Here is a 21,318-nt window from a genome sequence, read left to right as displayed (position 1 = left end):
AATTAAATGCTGAATTGTGAGTTTTCTTGCTGCTGGTGCTATTCTATATGGAGAATTATAGCTTTTTAATACTGTGCAATTGTAATGAAAGAACCACAGGAAAAAAATGAAGATGTGGCAAGTGGCATAGGATCGGTCAGCTGAAGCCTGTGGCAGTTGGTTTTGCCAAGCGCTGGCAGCCCCAGGCTGGCACGGCAGATCTGCCTGTGGATCAGCCGCTGGACCTCTACAGCTTTTCAGCCGAGCACATTTAAGAGCATGATGTGAGTTCTCCCCGCTCTGCGGGTGAGGGAGTGACTCGGGGCTGGCTGCAAATAGATGCAGCCCCTCTTCCTGAGGGCAGGGTGGCCGTCAGGTGGGGGCAGAGTGCTGGGGGCAGCAGCCGCTTTGCCTGTGTGACCTTTGCCTGTCCATGAGAGCCTGACGAGCCCGTGGATCCCAGACTAGCCTGTCACCCGGGGTCCCCAGCCATGGCTATGCAGTGGCTAGTGACCTTAGGATTTTCATGACACTGTCAATATAAGTATCTTCCTTACAGTTCTAAGTCTTGTTTCCAAAATAACCCCAGCAAAGTTAAAGAAACACCACGTAGTTAATAGCCACCTCAGTCGTGATGTAATTTGTGGCTGAGGTTACATTATTCCCATTCATTGGAAAATAATAGTCACTGTGAGTTTCCAGGTCTTGCAGCCTTGTGTTCTGCAGTGTGATCCTTTTTTAGAAGATCCTCAGTAAACTGGGCACCCAGTTCTTCCCTTGAGCTTACTCTGCTCAAAAGGTGTGCATGTGAGTTTAGCCTTTCATGTAAAAAAGGAAGATGCTTAACCTGAACCTCAAAATTCTTCAGGGTAGTGTTTCAATATACAGCAAAACATAAATATTTTTTGAAATAAGTATTGAAAGCTAAGTGCTTAAATTTTGTTGTGTGCAAACAAAACCACCAGTGTTAAAATTTTCTCTCTGGACTATTGAAGGTTGAATCTTTGGGTTTGTATTGTCATCTGAAGTGAAATACATGAGATTATATGACAGAAGGCTGTAATTCCTTCACCATGAAGTACATAGGTATCTCTACCTCTTGTTCTTAGACTTGAGTACTTTAAGATTACCATCCTTTTCTCCCAGGATTTTATGCCTGGATGAGTAATATCTTTTTTTTTTTTTTTTTTTTCCCCAATTGACCCAAATTAAGTATTACCGATTTGCCGTACTTTTTGGTTTACTGTTTTTAATCTGCATGCAGTCAACCCTTTGAAAGGGAGCCAAGTCAAGCTGCAAACAAAAGTTGGTTCTCCCAGGTGCTAGTTTTGGAGTGCAATAGAGTGGCCAACTGGAGCTACATTGCATGTGGCTCAGGGGCTTTTATCATCACACATCCCCTGCCCTGGTCAGCTGGCTCCCTGTACTGACAATACATTGAAGATGGAGCAGCTGCTCCGCAAGAGGGACCTGTCAGCCTTTTAATTTGCCCTTGAGAAACTTTAGGAACCCACCTGATGCAGTGTCATGAGTGCATTTTTCTTTTGATTAAAAATAGTGTTTTGTTCCCTGTTGGACTGGACCTGTAACGCCCAGCAAAGATGGGAGCTGCAAAAATGGAAAGGCTACCTGTGTCCTTTTCCTCCCTGAGGTCAGAATCTTGCTCAGGATAAAACCCTTACGCTTGGGCAAAGCTGGTGTGTTCTCAAGTGTATTGGAGATGCCAGAGTGGCGTTGGTGCTCGGTTGTGTTTGTTAGTGCATTTAGGTGGTGTCTCTCTTTTCATGCAACACGTCTGGGTCCCTCGCTTTCCTCCCCCAGAGAGAACTATGTCACCGTTACTGTCATGGCAGAGCCCAAACAGATGCTATGCCGTAGCAACTGCTGCTACAAGATTCTTCTTCCAGTTTCAGAGCTGCTTTTGGGGTGTGACCTCTTGCACTATCTGTACAGGCACATCTTTCAGGAGAAGGGGGGGACAGGTGAGACGATAGGTAAAAGAAGCATGAAAGCGCTAGTCCTGCTAACAGCTTGCCTTAAATCACTGATGTTTCAGCAGTTCCTCGCTACTGTTGCAATCCTCAGTCTTTCTGTAGTTAGGTTTTAAAATCCAACAGGTTCTGAAGGTTATACAATTTATTTTTTTTTATTTTAAAAAAGCTTCTATCTTTGCATAATTGCACTCTTCAGGTAAGCCCTGTCTGGATAACGTCATTTCACACACAGACAGAAACAAACATCCGTCTCCAGTGTTCTTGCTGTAAAGTGGATTTTTTTCCCCACCTGTAAATTACATTTGGACTAAAGGTTGCCTACTGTTGAACCAGCGTGTTTACTTGAATGTTGCCATTTTATGCAGTTACAACTGCTGACTCTTGCTCTTCTCTGGGCCCATGAGAGGGGAGATCGTGTGACCAGAGGCGGCAAACCCGCACAGAGGATCAGTGGAGCTGAAGGCTGGCTGCTGTTTTTATACTCCCATATGTATTACACGTTAGAGGACTTCACAGAATAGTGCTTAATATTTTGAAGTTGTGACTTTTTACGTCACACTAAACATAGTTATCTTAAAAATATGCTTGCTTCTTATCTATTAAGTTTAAAATAGTCTTTAAAAAGAGAGACATGGTGGCAGGAGCGGTGGGAGGGCCTCGTGCTGTTAGTTGTCGAGTAACTCGAGTTCCGAGAGCCATGGATGCAACCGGCAGGATTAGGTCCTGACCCAACGCTGTTGGGGTTTGTGCTGGCTGATCTTGAGGGCATGAAGGGACCACAAGTCCTTGACAGGCTGCATGGAGGAGAAGGGTCAGCCTCGGAGAGCTAGTTGATGCAGCTGGATTTCTTGGAGCACTTGCTTGTGGCTCTTGAGGCCCCAGCCTCAGGTCACCTTTTATGGAAGGAGTGCATTTTGATAATGTCTGTTCCCGAGAAGTAAGGAGAGAGTGAGAGCACACCTTTGTGTGCATTTCATTGAATCCCACGTGGATACAACTAGCTGATCAATCTCTCAATTCCTCAGTAAACCAGCAAGGGTGGATAGGATCAAATCTGCCATTCTTTGTGTCAGGAGTGGTTTTTGCCTTTTCAGACTTACCCAAGAGATAACCACGTACGATCCAATTTTCTCGCTATGGGAAACGAATGTATTGCTTGTCATGGAGCAGACCTGTGCTTCCTCTTTCAGACAGCAGTATCAGAAGTGCTGTGTAAATGTAATGCTTGAAAATGCCTGGAGTAAATTCTGTTTCATGTAGGATCTTTTTCTAAAGGGATGTGGCCAAATTTGAAACCATGATATAGAGGAAAAGTGGGAGACGTTCAAGATGATGCATCTACTGAGTTCCATTTGGTTTGTAGGTTTACAGTTACTTTTCTTGTATCAAATTTTGCTCACCGTTGTTGTCTGGAACAGAATGGAAACAGCATCTCATAGAATGTGCAATCTAAGGCACAATGCAAATAGGTTGTAATACGAAGGTTGTCTTTACTTGATAGCAATCCTGAGTGCAATGTTTTTGTCGTGTCCCTTTTGGAAGAAGAGCATTAAGTGCAGTCTGAGGTTTTTCTTTTCTTATAAGCAAAGCATTGGTTTGTCCATTACTGACTTGTGGAATTTGTGCCAGATGTATATTAAATATTTTGGTGCTTTTTCTAATCGAAGCTGCCATTCATTTACCTGTGAGATTATTGTACTTCTGTATATTTAAATGACCAATCCCTTAAAGAAACAAAGAAAAAAATAATCCTTTAGTCACAATGTATCCTGACTACTGTAGCTTTGTAAATGTTCCAAAGCTTCTGGGTTTCCTGTATTCCAGTAAGGTCTGAGGGGAGGGAGGGCAACAGCTACAGAAAACTAATCCACGGGAAAGGGGACTTGCACGCTGTTCTGTGCGTTACTGAACAAATGGGTAACATTTGTGGTGTTTACATGACACATTGGTGTTCACTTTTTTGTGCTCAAGCTTTGTACAAAATGTCTTATTTAAAGCTGAAGTCCTTTTTACATTTTCAATTAAAAGGGGACAAATTAATTATTTTTTTCATGCCTATAAATAGGACTCTTGCTAGTTTTGTTATCTCCAGAGTTTCTCAAGCAGGAATCCTGGATGCTTACTAAATCCTGCCTAGTCCTCGCAGGGAGATGACCACATCATTTTTAAGTGCGTGGAATGAAAACTAGCTGGTTTTCTTCAACTTTGCGGTGCAAGTGTCTACAACAAGGAGATGCTGGATGTGAACAGTCTTAATGGGAGCATCCGCTTACGGAGGGACAAGTGCTGAGGTCAGTCTGCCAAGCACCCCCTTTGCTGAGCTGCCTGAGCCCGTGCTCTCTGCTGGGCTGGGGTCAGCAGTGCTGGCAAAGGGACTGACTCCCTTTCTGTTGTAGCACCAACGCTGCTGCTTATCCCAGTTTGCAATAGCTACAGCCAAAGGATGCCAGGCTCACTTGGAGGAGATAAAAGTCCCTTTATAGAAGAAGAAAATCGGCTGCATTCGTTTTGTTTGGCAATAGATTTCATTTCAGTTTTGTAGGCTTTGAAGTCAGCATGAACGACACTGACTTGAGCATCTGCTACCAGCTCGCTAGTGCGGCATTTGCCTTTCTCTCCCTTGCCTTTACCTTTGCCTGCTCCTCCACTCAGCAACTCCCAACTTCTACTCCGTAAGCTGCTCATTGCTCAAGAGCCCAGCCCAGTGAACTTGGGGTTGGAAAGTAGGAGGGTGTAAATATTTTATCAGCTGTATTTAATAATTTCTGGAATAATAACTACTTCAACTTTATCTCAGTGTACTCTAATTCAGATCAAGAAATCCTTCATCTTGCATTCCAACCTTATAACAAACATTTCCTTTTAATTTTTCTGAGTGCCGAAAGGTCTCCTAGGCGTCCTTGTGGTTGGAAATTCTGTATGTTAACAGATGCTCAAGCAGCCTTTATTTTAGCTGGCAGTGGCTGTGAAGCATAGGGCTGAAGCTGTTAGGTTGCAAATCACCTCATCCTACTGCTGGTAGTGCACCGAGTCTCACTGCGGCTGCGCTTCCAGTGCCCTGCTGAAAGCAATGATGTGGGGAGTCTGCACAGGCATATGCTTTCCTTAAAATGGCCCTTGCCCCTCCCACATCCACACTGTAGCTTCTCTTTTTTCTTCTTTTTTTGTGTGAGGGGTGTGCGGGGTGGTCAGAGAGGGAGGAGAAAGTGGATGTTGTCCAAGAAGTATGAATCACCAATTCCTCCTTTCCATGGACCAAGTACAGTACTTTCCTGGAAAGGAGGCAGCGACTCTGCTTCAGCGCTGGCACAGCACATTTCCAGAAATCCACCCAGTTCCCAAGAATAGCTGCGAACGGCCGAGCAGCTGCGGCAGGTACCTTGACTTGACTTGCTGGTCTACAGCCTGCAGTGTTTCAGTGAAGACAACTCAGCTGGTACGTCGGTCTCTGGCAACGAGGGACTGGCTGAGGTACACCTTACAGGCCAATACTGATCGGCTTTTATACAACTCCCCCCTGGTTTGTCCCTGGCTCTTCCTAAGCACTTGCCTAGCTCACCCACTGCCAAGGAAAATTGCCACAGCAAGAAGGGTTAATGGAAAGGGTATTGTGCTTTAAGATGTTTTGAATAGCTTTTATTTTTAGACTTTGACAAAGATACAGAGTGAAAGCCTATTGTTCTTATGGTAAGAGATCTTTACAAAGACATCAATATTTAAAGTAATTAAAAATATCTTAACAAAAGCCTTTGCTTAAAAAACTTGGCAGTTTAACAAGCACTCCTCCCTCCATCGTCTTTTATTCCCATCAGACCAAGGCCGGATTGTGACCCATGCATGCTGCAACATAAACAAGAGGTGTGTTATTTCTGTTCAGGGTACCCTCAGTGCACATAAGCTTCCTGGTCCAGTAGTAAAAAGCCTGCAAGCCCCAGGGTTAGCAGATTGAAAAACCACACCCCACACCACCCCCTGTTATTTGGCATTCTTTTTAATCAAGAAGGCTCCTCTGGACTGTCAGTCCTCTGGGAAACAGAACTACAGGAACCTCACTTGGCAAGAAAGCTCTTCCAAGCCCAGCATGGAGCTCCCCTCCAACCCCACACAGCCGCCTGAGACGTGAGCAGGCTCTGTGGGCTTCTATCGGCTCCTTGTGGATGCAAACTCCTGACTCCCCCTGTTCTGCTAGTGGGATTCGTACCCGTCACTGCTGTGAGACAACAGGCACACTTGCGCTAAGTCAGGCTAGTTTGAGCTGGCCCTTGACGAGTAAATTTGGACCTGGTGAGGCCAGTGAATCTGCTGCAGATCCACGGTGTGGACTGTAACGGCACAGCCATCCTCTCCAACCTCTCCCATAGGGCTGACAGGTTAGTATGCAAAATAACTGAGGCAACACAGTGGTGTAGAGAAGAGGCAAAAGACTGCTCAGAAATGTAAAAACTGACTCGGTTATAGCCCAGCAGAAAGCAGTAGATGGTCAAAGGACCACACACGCTACTAAACTGCCTGCAAAGGTCAGCCCTCAGTTCAGGCATCCCCATGGCTGAGTTAAACTGAGGCAGTATTTGATACCGAGCTTGTGCAAGAAACCATTTGCACAGCGCTACGTGCAATCAGCACGTCTCTAGTAAGGTAGGAATTGCTGCTGTCTCATTTTATATGCTGCTGTTCTTCGGTGTGTGGGGAAAGCAGCTTAATAATCTTTACTTAACACAAAATTATTTTAAAAAAAAAAAAAAAAAGGTCTTTTTTTGCAAAGTTATTAGAACCTGAACAGATAAAGCACGTGATGCCAAGAGCAGCCTTTGGCCTGCAACCCTGCTGAAACTGTTTGTTGTCGGCATTAAGCCTAAATATACTCTTGGCTTGGGCTGCATCTCCCTTCTCGGGACAGTTTGGTGCAGAGGGTAATACAGCAGCATGATCTTCTCAGGAAGCTTTGCACTAAGAGCTGGGAACATGGCCTGGCTGCCTGGCCTGGCTGCCTAGCCAGGCAGGAGAGATGCTGCCAAAGCAGCTCTGCCTCCCCGCTTCTATTTCAGCGCCTTCTTCTGTCACCACAAGGAATGGTACCCCTTCTGTTGAACGGAAACTGAAGAAAAGCAAGGGTAGAGGTGACCTTTATTTGACTGTCTGAACAGTGATGTGGGGAGAGAGCAGAAAGAAGACTGCTGAAATAGGTACGTACTCAGTAACTAGGCCCTTGTCGGGGAAAGATTTAACCTTTCTGGTTAATAATTAAGCAATGAATGACTGTGGCAGTTCAGGCTCCAGGCTCCGAAACGCAGGAAGCCCACTCCATCTGGAAGCATCCCTCATTAGTGCTGAAGCCCAACTCAATGCCTTACTATGAAAGCTTAAGGACCCAGTGAAAGCGTCCTTTCTTTCCAATCGTGTCCCTCATGTAAGAATTAGCGCATGAACCACCTCGTTGGTCAGCTCTGGCTGAAGCATGTACATCAGGGTACCACAAGACAACAGCTGGTAGATGGTGCCTTGGCTGTAGCAGTTACAGAATCACAGAACCACAGTTAGGTGGTTTTGAAACACAAACAAACAAACAAACCCCCACCAAAACCATTGGCTGCTGTGGAACCTCTGCTCGGTTCTCTCATGGGCATGTAAAACTTACCTTGTTGTCAACAGGGATGAAACATCCCACAGCGGAAGGCAGGTGAACTGAGAGGACCTATCTAATTAATCAACACACTGTACTTCAGCCTTGCTAATCTGGACCATCAGCTACGTAAGTGGTTTCAGCTCTTGTGCTTGTTGGGGATCGGGCACGGCTTATGGGCAGAACTTACTGTTGTGGTTTTATTGGCCTAACATGAAAGGCAGACTGAGTGAGTACATCAGCCTCTTCAGGCCTTCTCTCAGGCTTTCACTTCCTTGTGCAGGGTTTTAATTTTCAATAGATTAAGATAAAAATATTTGGCTATGTATTTTCATTGGCTCTTTGCAAAATAGGTGGCAAGTTACCTGTTCACTCCAGGAAAGAGAACAACGCACAGGGTGTTATTCTGCAGGCTCCTATAAAGCTTTTTGATATGGTGGTCTAACTTCTTCACTTTCTTCCTTAGAACCTGCTCCTGCATAACAGAACAGAAGCATTAATCTCCCCAATTCATCTGCAGATCTGTAGCAATCGCACTTGTAAGTGCATGTGGCGAGACTGACCCTCGGGCAGTGTCAGGGCTCGACCAGGTGAGGACAGCAGCGGTTCTGTTACTGGCTGGCATCTGGCAGTGGCTCGGCAGCAGGGAGAACCACATGGCCTACTCAAAGGGCACTGCAGCTGCCTCCGGTAGAGATGAGAGCTGCAACGAGAGCTGTTCTTTCCTGTACAGCTACACAACTCAGAACTAGTCACCTCTCCCTCTGATGCCCGGACACTTGTTACACCCGTACACGCTCTCAGGTGGTAACCGGCTTCAGCTCCTCTGCAGCACCACTCACTGCCCTGAGCAGCTGTGCTGGTTCTGAGGCTATACAGTGCCCTGCAAACATCACTATCTCGTGTGGTAACTACCTCTCCAAACTGCCTTGTGGGAACTGATCCTTGGCAGCCTCTCTGCTCCAGCACACAGAGACCCTTCTGTTACATGCAGCTCTGCACCTAAGTCTGCTCAAAGTCATCCCTCCTGGTTCCCAGGGCAGTACCTCCTCTGACTGCCAGTAACATCAGCATAGCCATAAACTCACAGTGTCAGACAGCTGCTCCATTTTCTCATAGATGTTTCCTCCTTGCTTCCCATTGCTGTGATTCATCTGCCAAATCCATCTCCAGAGGTGACCTGAAGCAAGAGCGTTCCTACTTCTTAGTTTGCTGCCCTTCATCGTCCAACCATTTATAATGTCAAGGGCAGCCACAGCACTCTGTGATTTCTGGAATTCTGAAACACAGAGAGAAGGGGAATGTGCTTTGCCAGAGATGTTGCTGCCCTGTTCTTGGCACCCGTGGGGCAGGGCTAAAGGGTGGAGCAGGAGGCAGACAAGCAACTGGAATCACTGCAGCAAGCAGATCCTTATTTTGCTACAGGTAAACATCAGATGATAGCAATGCTAGGTAACTGCAACAACGCTCATCCTGTTGTTCTCCTCATGTTTTTAGAGGTGATTACTTGTTGGTGTGAAGCTGCACAGCAGCTAGCCCACATGCTGAAGTACTGGTGCCACCGAACTATCCTGCAACTTTTCTAACTAAAGGTATTTTCTTTTAAGCAGGGTTTTTTTCTTTCTAAATATTTAGCTGTAATCTGCTCCAAACAACACATGCTTTCACTGGAGTATTTTAAATACCATTACTTCTTTGAGCATACATGAGTTTCACCAGCTCTTGCTCTGTCTGTGCGAAGTCCCACGGGCTGCAGAACGAGCGTGTCTGAAGGAAATAAGCAGGCTGTATGTGCCGCTACTTACTGAGGAAACAGCAGTTCCTGTGCTTTCCACTCTGGCGATCCCTTGGCAGGAACAGTGTTTCCAGGTCTTTGAACTGGCTGAATTCTTCTTGCAAGTCCGTCTCTGTTAATGATTTCTTTAGACCCGCCACATAAATCACACCTTCATTTTCTATATCCAGTTCCAGTTCCTTTATCAAAACATCACAGTCCAGCATTGCTGCAGTGACAGGTCTCTGGACCTGGGGTGGATTCAGCAGGAACAAACACAGCACATCAGCCAAGCAGCTCTGTGTTCCGAGCTTCTATTTTAAATTGTTTTCTCCCATTACCAAAAGCTGACAAGCTGTTTTCCCTCCCTTGGAAAAAAAATGACTAATGAAGGCTAACTTAATTATTCTTGAAAAAGGAAGAGCAATCATGTTTGTAATGCAGAAAGACTATAAAATGAAGAACCCCATACTTTGTATATGGCATTTTAACACCCTGTTACTAGTCTCTTCCTTTCAAAGCTGCAGTTGGAGGTCAGAATGCTGTCTAACCCCTTCTGCTGACAGGCAGAAAGGAAGAGAGGGCTATAATCATTTCCTTTCTGCCAGCAGGCCTGAATTGTCCAGGGACAGGGAGATGGTAACAGCACAACCAGCCAGCACTTGCCCAGACGCTGTGCTTGAGTGGATGCTAAAAGACACATACTGGATGCTGGTGCTGTGCTCAGCGTAACTTAGGCTTTGGTGTTTGTGCTGTTTACCTTAATGCAGGATCCTGCTACCTCGGCTCCATTTAGGCTTTCCACAGCAAGCTGGGCAGCTTCCAGCACTTCATATTGGACACAGATGTAGGGCTTGAAACAGAGCAGTAAGAGACTTTAGGCTTATCAATAAGACACATCATCCTCCCTTTTTAAAAGTCAGGTCTCGATCAAGTTGTGTTTTCTTTTAAAAATAATATAAAAAGGTCTGGAGGTAATATATGTAACACTCCATGTACTGTAGGTTGTTTTTAACTCGTCGATTAATAACAACCTTTTTTTTTTTGCCACTAAAGGCCTTAGCATTTATCTCAAGAGGGACAAAAAGCATCTCTGCTTCTCCAATGCTCAACGTCCTCTAGCTTGACCAGCACAGTTAAGCCCCATGAGCTGTGTTTATTCTTGTCATTGTGTGGAGCAGATTTTAGATACCCTGAATTGTTGTAGCTGACAACTAAACCAGCAGAAAAAAATCCCAAACAAAATTCTAATCCGTATCTTTCCAAGAGATTACTTGGGCCTCCCATGCTGGTCAGCGAGCTTAATGCTCTGAGCGCTCCTCACCTGGTATGTTTCAGTTACCACCGTAAGAGACTGGATTGGTCCACACCTCCCAAATTCTTTTTTCACAGACTTCAGGCAAAAGCTTTCTTCAAAGGGACCTGCGTAAATTGTCAGCATGTCAGTCAGCTTGCTTCTCACCTGTAGGAACACAGATTAGAGAAGGAACTTCACAAAGCAAAGGAACTACTTGGTGCCTCCAGACAAATAATGTCTCTTTCCAAGCTCAGCCACGAAGGCTATTCTCAAAAAAATAGTACCTTTTCACAAAGTCCACCAAGAAGGCGAGATGCAATGTACTCTGGACCCAAACTGAACTGAATGATGCTGAATGCGGACAGGGGAACATCTTGTAAGGCTCTCTCAAGAATCTGGAGGGAAAAGAGTTTATCAGGCTCAAAGAGGTACAAGACAATTCTACTGCAAAGGATCAGAAAAAAAGCTATTGAACTTCACTCCCAACTTTAATTTTCATTACTGTCCAAGGAAGCCCTCAGGCAGAAATTCTTCTTTAATGAGTCACGAGAGGATGTAGAGGATCAAAGCTGATTTCCAAAATGTTAAAATGGATTTGGCTAACGTGGTATGAACACTATTGCCAGCAGTACTGTCAGTCAGCTTTTGAAAACAGGACGCATCTACCCACCCCCAGGACAAGTAGAACTTTGAACTACTTTGATGCTTGCTTAGACCAACCCACTCCAAGTCCATTCACCTGTTTGTTGGAAGTGCTCAGGTTACTCTGACACAGGCCAGAAGAATCTAGTTCCTGTCTGCCCAAAAGGAGGGGTTTTTGGCCAGTCACCTCCAAGCAGTCTAAAAAACTAGCAGAGAGAAGAAAGCTGTGAATCATGCTACTTATCAGTATGGTGAATTAAAAGCTTTCAAGAAGTCTTGTCAGAGAAAAATGATACAGTTCATGAAAGAAGTTTGAAAGAATATTCTTGTCCTCAATATCAAAAGATGACTTGGGAAATTTAAGATGCAAATTCTGAAATTTTTTCAGTGCTATGCTACAATTATTTGTCTCTGAAAACTCCGATGGCTTCTGAAAAACATAACACACTTCTTTGATTTTACTGAGGATTCAACTGAAGGAAAAACAGGCATATTTGAGAATCTTATTACCATGGTTTGGATAAAAGTGGAGGCTCATTCAACTGTTTCTGGATCCTACATCCTTGTGGCTGTAATGAAGCTTTGTTCTGCGAGACCTCAGCCAGTTTTTCAGTTGTCAGAAGCATCTCCAAATTTAGTTCTGCTACCTTGGGGAAGGAAGAAGATTAGCAGTTGGCTTTCATCTCAGCTAATTGCAGCTAACCAAAACCCATGTGCTTTCTCTATGAGTCACCTAGGCACACTCCACAGCAGTGAAGAAACACAGGCATTAATTTCTTCCCTTATTATTTTCTGTTGTCATTTTCAAGCATGCAGCACTCACAGCATCAACCAGCAATCATCTCCAGATGATTTCTCTCAGAAATCAACAACAGAAGCAAGAGACTCATAAAACCAGCTTAATCACTACCACAACATACAAGGTCTCTCAGTTCTTTCATCTGGAAAAATGACAGGCATTCCTGTCGGCTGGAAGTTCTCAATCCTCCTTTACCCAATGCCTCTGAAGATCAGCAGCAATGCTGACTGATGTCAGTACCTGAGTACTGAAGCACTGGTACTGCCCAGGTTATGAGGATACCCGTATATAGACTGAAAGTAACGAGCTGTCAAAATTGAGGCCTCTCTCACAGCTCCATTTTCTCTTTCAAGTCAACAAGAGAATGGGCAGGAACATACAACAACTTGTATGTTCTGCGATTAAGGACAGGCATCTTAATTAGATAGAGCTACCTTTGCTGGTCCTTGCTCAATAAAGAATTGAGCCAATTCCAATGCAGCTCTAGCGTCTTCTGCAGGATCATGCCCGAGCTTCTGTTCACACTGAATCTCCTTCCTAGGGCATCAAAATTAGGTGTACAGGCAGGTTATCTGTTTTTCCACACTGACCAACATCCTGTCTTTTCTAAACTGGGTCCTTTTCGGGCAAAATAGCTTTTCCCACTCCAAAAAGGATTTCAGTTCTGTGCAGCAGCATTCTTGTGAAATATTCCCAAAAGTTACTGCAAGAAATGTTTTTGCAATGTTGAGCAAAACAAAATTTACCAGGTTTGACAGAAGCAGCGCTAATACTTGGTACTCTGATGCATGTCTATTTTTAATTTTCCTTCTTCCTTGACTAATGACCCAACTCGCAATTTCCAGAGAGGGAGGCAACCTCCAGCTCAGTGAAGTTTGACACTGCAGAGTATTAACATTCACTATGTTAATACTCTAAGACATACTACCTGGTGGTAGCTAGTACACTGAGGAATATGATTTAAGTCAGTAAATAATACTTTCATACATTAGCCTTTCTTTCTTGCTAACTGCAACAGTTTCATTGGTGTGAGCCAGAGCATCTTTTTTGCTCTACAATTCAACACGCTGGTACTGCTACAGACCCGCAGAAGAGCCAGTTTTGCTAGGACTCGGATCGGGTTGGGTCACAGGGTCCCTGCTTGCTCAAATACAAGCCAATTTATTATCCTGCCTGATTTTTCAAGCCAGCAGTAAATTCTTCTTTACCATGTCTATTCACACAGCCTGCTCCTTTCTTTTGAATTTTAGTGAAAAAAATAATAATTCTGATGCTTGAGGCATCTCCACTAGTGTGGAAGAGAAGACCCTATGACCCACCATGACAGTTTCTAGTATTTCCCATGACAATACAGTAATAATCTTACCCTAGAACAGCTTTGGCTAGAAATTTTAGCTTAAATCTTCGACCCTCATTTCTGGCAAAAAGCAATGAAGTATCAATAACACTGGGGTGGATCATCTGGAGGAGAGAAAACACGACCAGTTTAATTTAAGAACAGCTGTCATACAGAATTGGGCAGTAACTCCATTGTTATCTGTGCCTCTGCCTTTTCATTTCAGTTGCCAGTTTCTCACTGATAGATAACAAGTCCACAACAAGAGAGCGGATGGGAATAATGCAACAAGTCCAACTCTCCTTTCTAACACTCCATTGGGAAGATCTAGATTGTGTTAGAAAGATTAATTATGACTCAAGCATTTTAGGTTGGATAAATTAAATATAGGAAGGACTTCAGTTCTTCCCATGACAGAGCTATCAGAAGCATCTGGCTGAAGCAGAGAGGTAAAGCTTCTGTTGCAACCAGATCTGTGTCTGGACAGACTCCTCCCTTCCTTTTGGGTTCTGAACAGTCCCTTGCAAATTTTATAGATATAAGGAGAGTCCTTCTCTTAAATCCTTACAGTCATAATAAAAAGCAATTAACCAGTGTTCACTAATAGAGATGAACTATTTAGAGTTTTCAGGTCTGAAATGAATATCACAGGGTTGCAAAAAATACTCTTAAAAGCCTACTCACTTCCAAAGCCTGAAGATCAGCATTTAGAGAATGACCCACCAATACTGCATCATGGGGAAGCATTTTTTTTAGTCTGGTTTGGATGTCTGACAGTCTTGTTTTTACTGGAAGAAGCATTTTCTTCGTGATTCCTGAGAACCTTCAAAACAAAAGTTGGATGAGGTAAACGCAACACATTAGCAACAGTGCCTACTGGAGAATATTACAAGCAGGGCGTGTAAAATATGAATTCAGTGTAACTAATGAGAGAATCCATTTACTGCTTTCAGTTCCAACATTAGAGGATATACTGCAGGTATATTAAACTGCTACGTGTGCTACCACGTCTGTTTCAAAAGTTTATCTCTCTCAAGTATAACTCAAGCGATGGAGTTCTTAACATCAAATAGCACAGGCAAGACGTATGGTGGAGGCAGATGCTTCCAAGTAACCTGAGGGGATGGGCAAGTCACGTCCTGGATAAGACCAGGCAAAGTTTTGGGGAAGATAAGGCCCGAGATACTGCTTCTGCCTAGCCACATGGGCACTATGTAGCAGACAGCGTATAATGTTGGTTATTCTAATCACATAGCAAGAACAGTATTCTTATCCCTGAGTAAAAGGCAGTAGACATCTGTGCAAACAAAGCCTTCTGAAAGGTCCTGTGTAACAGGTTTAATTTGAAAGGGCTGGCGCTCTTAAAGACGAAGAGATAAGAAACTGAAGCACAAATCACCTGGTGCGGTAGTTGACTACTGTGCTTTCAGGTTTGACTAGTTCATTCAAGAGGCATTGACCGTGCGCATCCACCAAGGAGACACGAGTGACTTCGTTCCCTTTTGCAGTCAGGCACTGTCAGGAAGAAGCAGAGGCAGTTGTTGAATCAGCACAATGCTGCCACTCACAAACCTTAGCTCACATCTGCTTTGGCTGCAGCCAGCATCACTACTACGGAGCTACTCAGAGATCTACTGCTCATAGCTGGTTGGTTTATACTGCAGCATGCTTCATTTTAATTGTTACATGCCCACCACAAGCACGGCACACAAGCAAGCACAACACAAAGAAAACCATTACAAAGAAGTGCTGATTTCACAGAATCAGTCTGTGCCCTGCACTGCAGAGCTGTCACTGAAAGCATCTTCACCACAGAAGATGCACAATTCAAAAGCAGAGCCGAGGTTGTATCATTACTCGATGCTGATGCCAAATAGGCATCTCTGCAACGTCAAAACTGCACTAAAGGAGGACTCTTCACCCCAGCATGCTGCCAGAACTGTGAAGGCTGAAGGAAAGATGTGTGATGGGGAAGTACCTTTCCTTTCCCAAACCTGGGGAGGGGGTGCTGGGAGGCGGAATTCCTCAGCAGTCTCAGGAGTTACCGCACCATTGCCTATAGGCCTGGCAGATCCAGCTGCTGCTCTGACAGCCAACACAGAACTGAGCTCTCTGCTGCACTGCTCAAGACAGTATTTCTGTCTTGTCACCAGAACCACTTCTTGAGTCCTTCCCACGGCTGCATTAGCACCGGGACCACCAATGAAGGGACTGGTAGCAGCCAGTAATATCTCAGAAGTGGTTTAGCAAAGACACAGGGTGCTCGGCTCACATTAGACTATCTGGTAGGAGTTTGGTTGCTTGACTATATTTTGAAAGGCCACACAGATTTATTTTTACCATTTCACAATCCAGACCAAAGAGGGGGCTGTTGTCCGTCGTCTGCCGATCACACTCTGTATATATATAACCCTTACATCTAGGGGAGCCTAGAATGAAAAGATTCCCATGAGTAAGAAACAGACCTCTCTCTTCTAAAACTCATCACGTATCTTATATGACCAAACATATCACTGTCAAAAGAAAAAAACCCCACACACCAAAACAACCAAAGAAAAGCCCTCAAAACCTGACCTTTTATGGGATAGTCATTTTTTTTCTGCTCTTCTAAAGTTAGAGTATAGCTAGTAAGGCCTCGTTTTTTTTCCCCATATTTCCGAATGATGGGATCACATTGCAAGTCTGAGCTTTTAGGAATACGTTCACTGCTAGTGGAAGTCAAACCTGTAAAATACAGAAGCATCTGTCAAGCTCAGATAGCACTCCCTACTTGCAGTCAGTTTTCTGCATGAATATGACAGTAAGAGGCTACATCACTTCAAAGGAAAACACCACCTGGAACAATAAACTGGAGATAGACAGACCGACCAACAGATAGATAGTCTATCTATCTCCAGTTTATTTTTATCTCTCTCTCTCCAGTTTTTCTACATATATCTCTCCACTTTGTATCTCCTTTATTGTGTTCGTATTTATACACACTATATAGATTATATATACATAATTAAATATGCACAATACTACATACAATATATATAGCCTATATACTACATATGTGTGTAAAATATACTTGATATTCAGGAAATTTGAATCTTTCCCAGTTGGCTGATGCAGAAGCAAGTCACATCACAACTCTGTCTTGCATTCCTTTCAGAAACAGAAAGAACAAACTTGCCTCGTAAGCACGACAACATAACCATCCATTACTTCATGTAAGCTGTAAAAGGAGTTCTCTTTTTTTCTGCCTTCTCTGTGAAATTCTTTCCCATAAGTATTATCAGGAGAAAAACGCGCTCTAAGTGTGGCTCACAAAGAAGCAAGCACTGAGCTGACACCAGTTCAGTGACATCCACAGCTGTATAAAGTTACATTATCCTGTAGGTGATTCTCTGCAGATTGCACTTAAAAGAAAAATATACCTGACATCTCAGATCTGTGACTGTGCAGTGGGTTTACAGTCAGGATGCTAGAGGACTTTGTCAATACATTGAAAGTAACAGCTGTTCATTCTCCCATTTAGAACTTGAATTCAAGATTCTTTGTTACAATTCTAACAATTTCGGTGAAGTTCGCATTGTAGTCTTGCAGGTTTTGTACAAGCCTGTTGGATTACAATCACCTCTATAAAGAGTGTAAAAATAGGAAATCAGTGGTCAACACACTCGTTCTTTACCTTGGTTTGCTGCTCAGTATAACAAAGAAAACTAAGAAGAAATGAGTAACTACTTAGCTTGAATCTAATTGGTATCTCTGTATCTTTTATTAGATACAGCTGAGAATAAAATAATCACAAAATGGGTAACAAAGCGTCAGAATTTTGGATTAAACATGTTAAAAACTTTCTCTTGGCTTGTTGCGACACTAAGCCCAAGAGAGCGTTACCGAGCCAGTCAGGGTAACTCGTCTCATGGTTGAAGGCACTGTATGTTCTCCTCTGTAAACAAGTTTACCATAGCAGCACACTGGGATTGCACAGGGTGCAAAGTCACAAATTAAGGTTGAAAGTGAATGACTGTGGCTGAAAGAGATGATGCGAAACCAAACAAGATACCTTGTGCTGTGTTTTGAGGTTTCAGGTTTGCTCCTTCTCCGTACAGGCTGGCCAGGAAGTCAGCGGAAGGTCTTACTGTGAATCGCTGAAGAGAGACGTGTTAGAGACATCGAAACAGCAGCCGAAATATCAAGCAAATGAGATGTTTCTTGATCCCAAACCAGTCAAATTTAGAGAAGGATGGATAAAGAAGTAGAAATATGTTTGGTGTTCCCGCAAGGAAGAAAAAAACCCCAACACAACCCAAACCTGTTTTAATGACAGACGATATAAGATTCTTTGTACTAAGGGACAGATTTGCCTTGCCTGATAAGATCAAGAAGGCAAATCTCAAAGAGTTTCTTTGATAGAAACTAAAGCAAGTTCCAGACTTTCCAGTTAAGTTGTGATTTGCATTTATTGCAGTTCAGGGAGAATTCTCTAGAAGTCTGAATTGAAGGGCTTCTCTCTTTCTTCCTTCAAAAATGTTGCTTGTAACTTGGGAAATTAAAATAATTCTTGTAATAACCCTTTTGGGAAATGGGAGAAACGTGACAGAAAGTGCAAATAGTAAAAGTGAGATTTTTCAACCAGTGGGAATAGCATAACTCTATTGAGAGTCTCCTCGCTCACTCAGGGTAAATTCTAAATCAACCAAGATATTTTTAAACTCCTGGCATCCTGAAGATGCGGGAAGCATAATAGTCAGAGGACTGAAACATCAATAGACGTTTCACCTGGTAAGGCTTCAAAGACATGTCTTGAAAACCCGTTTCTAATACCAAAGCCTTGGCCTTGTTCTGAGCTGACAACAGCTACAAACAGATCCTCTCCTGAGCTTGCTCCGAGAGTCAAAGATGGTCACTTCCTATGACAAAACGCAGCAATTTCACTGCAGTGAGTAATCCATGGTTTCAGGACTGGAAGAAGTTTAGAAGCCAGCAACACAGTTTAGGGACTTACATGCCGGAACACTCTTCTGAGGTGTTTGAACTGCAAATAGAATTTGTAGAAATGGAGTTGGCTCATTTCAGGCAGAACAATAAGCACAACCCCAGACAGGTGGCTTTGGTGATAAATGCGGCACCAGCTGCAGTTAATAAATAAATAAATAAATCAATCAATCAATCAAAGCAGAACAATTATCAAGCACTCTTAAAAACAAACTTGGAACCAGACCAGCTTTCAAGTCAGTGAACGGCAAAGTGCCAAATGACTTCAATGAGAAGAGGCTCTGGAGCTTATCACAAATAGCCACATATTGCTGGAAGCAAGAGAACATGGGAGACAGAGAAAGACTCAGTTACAGCAAAATTCTGCTGCAGTACCATTTCAAGACATTTATACCTCATTTATATGCATCAGAATGTGAATACACACAAGTAACTTCAGCTGTAGTGATGCAGCCTAGTGAACTAACACATCAAAAGTTTCACAAAATCATTTTCTATTCACTACTAAAAATGTAAAGTGGGATCATTTTTACCTTAAGTTTCAAGACTCATTGTATTTCACCATATTTTTGCCACCCAAGGTTATATACCCTCCCCAGCCTTTCCCTTCTGTTGCTGAGGAGCTGCCCTGAAAAAGGGCAAAGCGATGAAAGTGTTTTTCCCAAAAATGCTCTAGAACACTGTTTCAATTACATCTGATGTGAAAGGTGTTAACAGTTTTTGTGTTGTGTTAGTATTTTTAAGATGGTATTTTGTTTCTCACATATGTGAAGCTTCTTTGGTTCCACAAAATTGTTTAGTTTTTGATAACTGCATGAAAAAAACCTATTAAATGGTGGAACTTTTGTCAGAAGAGGAATTCTGGTCTTTGGCCAAGTCTAACAACAACTGTATCTACATAACACAGGCTGCCATTACAGTAACTGCATGGCAAGGATTCCAAAGCCGGCTGTGAGGACACATATGAATGGTTTATACCTGGGTGGTGTTGTGTTGTGGCATCTTCCCAAGGCTGCATACTTTAACAACTCATACAGCTGGTCACGGCTGATTTCACAGTCCTCACCAAATAAAGCCGCTGACAAGCGACATGACTTTTCCTGTAAAAAGAAAAACGGTAGTAAAGAAAGGTTTTATGTAGTCACACAAGTTCATGGAAAATGAAGTGAATTATATGGTAAAAGGAAACTAGTCGCTATTAGGATACAATCAACTACATTTAAAATAACTCTTCCACTCATTATGGGCAACAGTTTCCTTTCAGATTACACTTTAATATTAAATTGACTATCAATATTTCAGTAACACGGGTACTCTAACTTCAAAGATCTGTTTAATAAAAATTAATGTAAGTAGATGTGTGCAGTAAGGAGACTTGAAGGTGTTTGATTCATCAATATGATGTTCTGCTCTCTCAACCCATTCACCCACTTGCTGCTGTAGAGCTTTGGGCATTTACACAACTGTTACACGCAGCCACTTTGTGTAAGGTTTTGCTGAAACCCACGTACTTCATTTACACAATGTGATGGGTTTGCTGACCCCTGCAGGAACAGAAATGTTTCAGTAACATCTAAGGAAGCTGCAAGAAGAAAGCATTGAGTAGATGAGATGGAGACAGTGCCAGGCAGTTCAGCACAACTTCTTTAAGCCTAAAAAAGAACAAATTCTCCTAAAAGCTAATCAGTAAGTAAAGGTATGATTTTGGGGACCTCCACTGACTATATGGCCAGTTCCAATGAGCTCCTTTGAGTCATAAAAATTTAAAAAATACGCTTTTTTTATGTGATGAAAAGACATCACAGCACACAGGGGAAAAGGAAAAAAAAAAGACGACATAACACTTACAGACTATCAAATCCCACAGGATAAACAACTACCAGAAGTCATGTTTTCCCCACCACGCTAACAAGCCTTGTGCTCATTAATTTTGACAGAGCCCGCCCGCATGGGATTGAGCCAGTGTACTTCTAAAGGCATTTGTCACTGGGTAAGAAAGCTAAACAGAGGTGACCACCTTTGAGGTTCGAGTGGTTAAGAATCATCTGGTAATAATAACACAGGGTGGTGTAATTGCTAGTCCCTCGTCTCTCACGCTAAGTTAGACAAACAAGTAGTGACACTGTTGTTTTCAATACAGCCTAATTGGAGCTTTGCAAAAAAACAAACCCTACGAAACAGCAGAAGTTTCATTTCACCAAGGAAAGGCTACCTGCCAACCACAGGAATGTCAGTCTCTAACCACAGACAAATAGGCTGATCTCAGAGGTCAGGACCACTTACTCTTGTCCCATATGGGGCACTAAGTAAGTTGTAACCTGGGTGAGTAAGGTGTTACCATGAGGTTGAAGCTGGGGGTTGGTTTGCATCCTTCAGGTGCGAATATGCTCAGCAAACACAATGCTCCTTTCAAGATCTACTTTGTTTAGGAAAAAATTATACTGGAGAGCGTGTTTATTTTTTAGCAAAATCCCTTAAATGGACATGTCTAACACTCCAAATGAATTCATTTCCATATTTCTTGGAGCAGAAACGATACCATCAGCCGTAGCTATTATCTTTAGCCAACGCTCTAGCTAGACTGCCAGCAAACCCCGTGTCTGCCGAGTTTCCAGCATCCCGACGCGCGATGCAACAACCCCCCGAAAGGGGCTGCGGAAGGAACACCGCAGGGCGCCGGCCTGCGCCGCTTACCGCAGCACCCGGGCGGAGGGAGCGCTCTGCGGCTCACCTGGGGGCCCTGGCCGCCGCCATCCGCCGTCCTCCTCCTCTTCCGAGCCGCCTGCCGTCCCCCCGCGTCCTCACCGGCACCGGCGGGCCTCTTGTACCCGTTCACGCAGACAGCCGTCGCCATGGCCTACAGGAAAGCATCGCGGGGTCAGGGCGCCGCCGCC

At 43.6% G+C, this 21,318-nt stretch overlaps 1 protein-coding gene across 10 annotated transcripts; it reads right to left on the bottom strand.

The window, feature by feature from the left end:
- Positions 1-1,168: 1,168 nt before the first annotated feature.
- On the bottom strand, positions 1,169-21,278 carry REXO5 (RNA exonuclease 5). Of its 10 annotated transcripts, none has more exons than XM_086472784.1 (19): positions 21,156-21,278; positions 19,403-19,524; positions 18,435-18,561; positions 17,493-17,577; positions 16,016-16,165; positions 15,782-15,870; positions 14,841-14,956; positions 14,126-14,264; positions 13,472-13,566; positions 12,540-12,642; positions 11,817-11,953; positions 11,404-11,530; positions 10,949-11,059; positions 10,692-10,829; positions 10,128-10,220; positions 9,399-9,618; positions 8,682-8,872; positions 7,959-8,068; positions 5,594-5,813 (listed from the first exon to the last, which is right to left on the bottom strand). In XM_086472784.1, the coding sequence occupies exons 1-19, from the start codon at positions 21,276-21,278 to the stop codon at positions 5,744-5,746; spliced, it is 2,346 nt and encodes a 781-aa protein (XP_086328910.1). In that variant the 3' UTR covers positions 5,594-5,743. The 10 variants fall into 10 exon arrangements, 8 of the variants coding, with proteins under 8 accessions (XP_086328912.1, XP_086328910.1, XP_086328909.1 ...); XM_086472783.1 differs by having other exon boundaries at positions 11,404-11,512; XM_086472785.1 differs by lacking the exon at positions 21,156-21,278 and having other exon boundaries at positions 11,404-11,512; positions 18,435-18,464; positions 19,403-19,463.
- Positions 21,279-21,318: the final 40 nt, after the last annotated feature.

The sequence above is a fragment of the Leptosomus discolor genome, chromosome 14 (assembly GCF_034619465.1).
Source record: "Leptosomus discolor isolate bLepDis1 chromosome 14, bLepDis1.hap2, whole genome shotgun sequence".
In the NCBI taxonomy this organism is placed as follows: Eukaryota; Metazoa; Chordata; class Aves; order Leptosomiformes; family Leptosomidae; genus Leptosomus; species Leptosomus discolor.
This window is presented reverse-complemented; position numbering and strand designations above follow the sequence as displayed.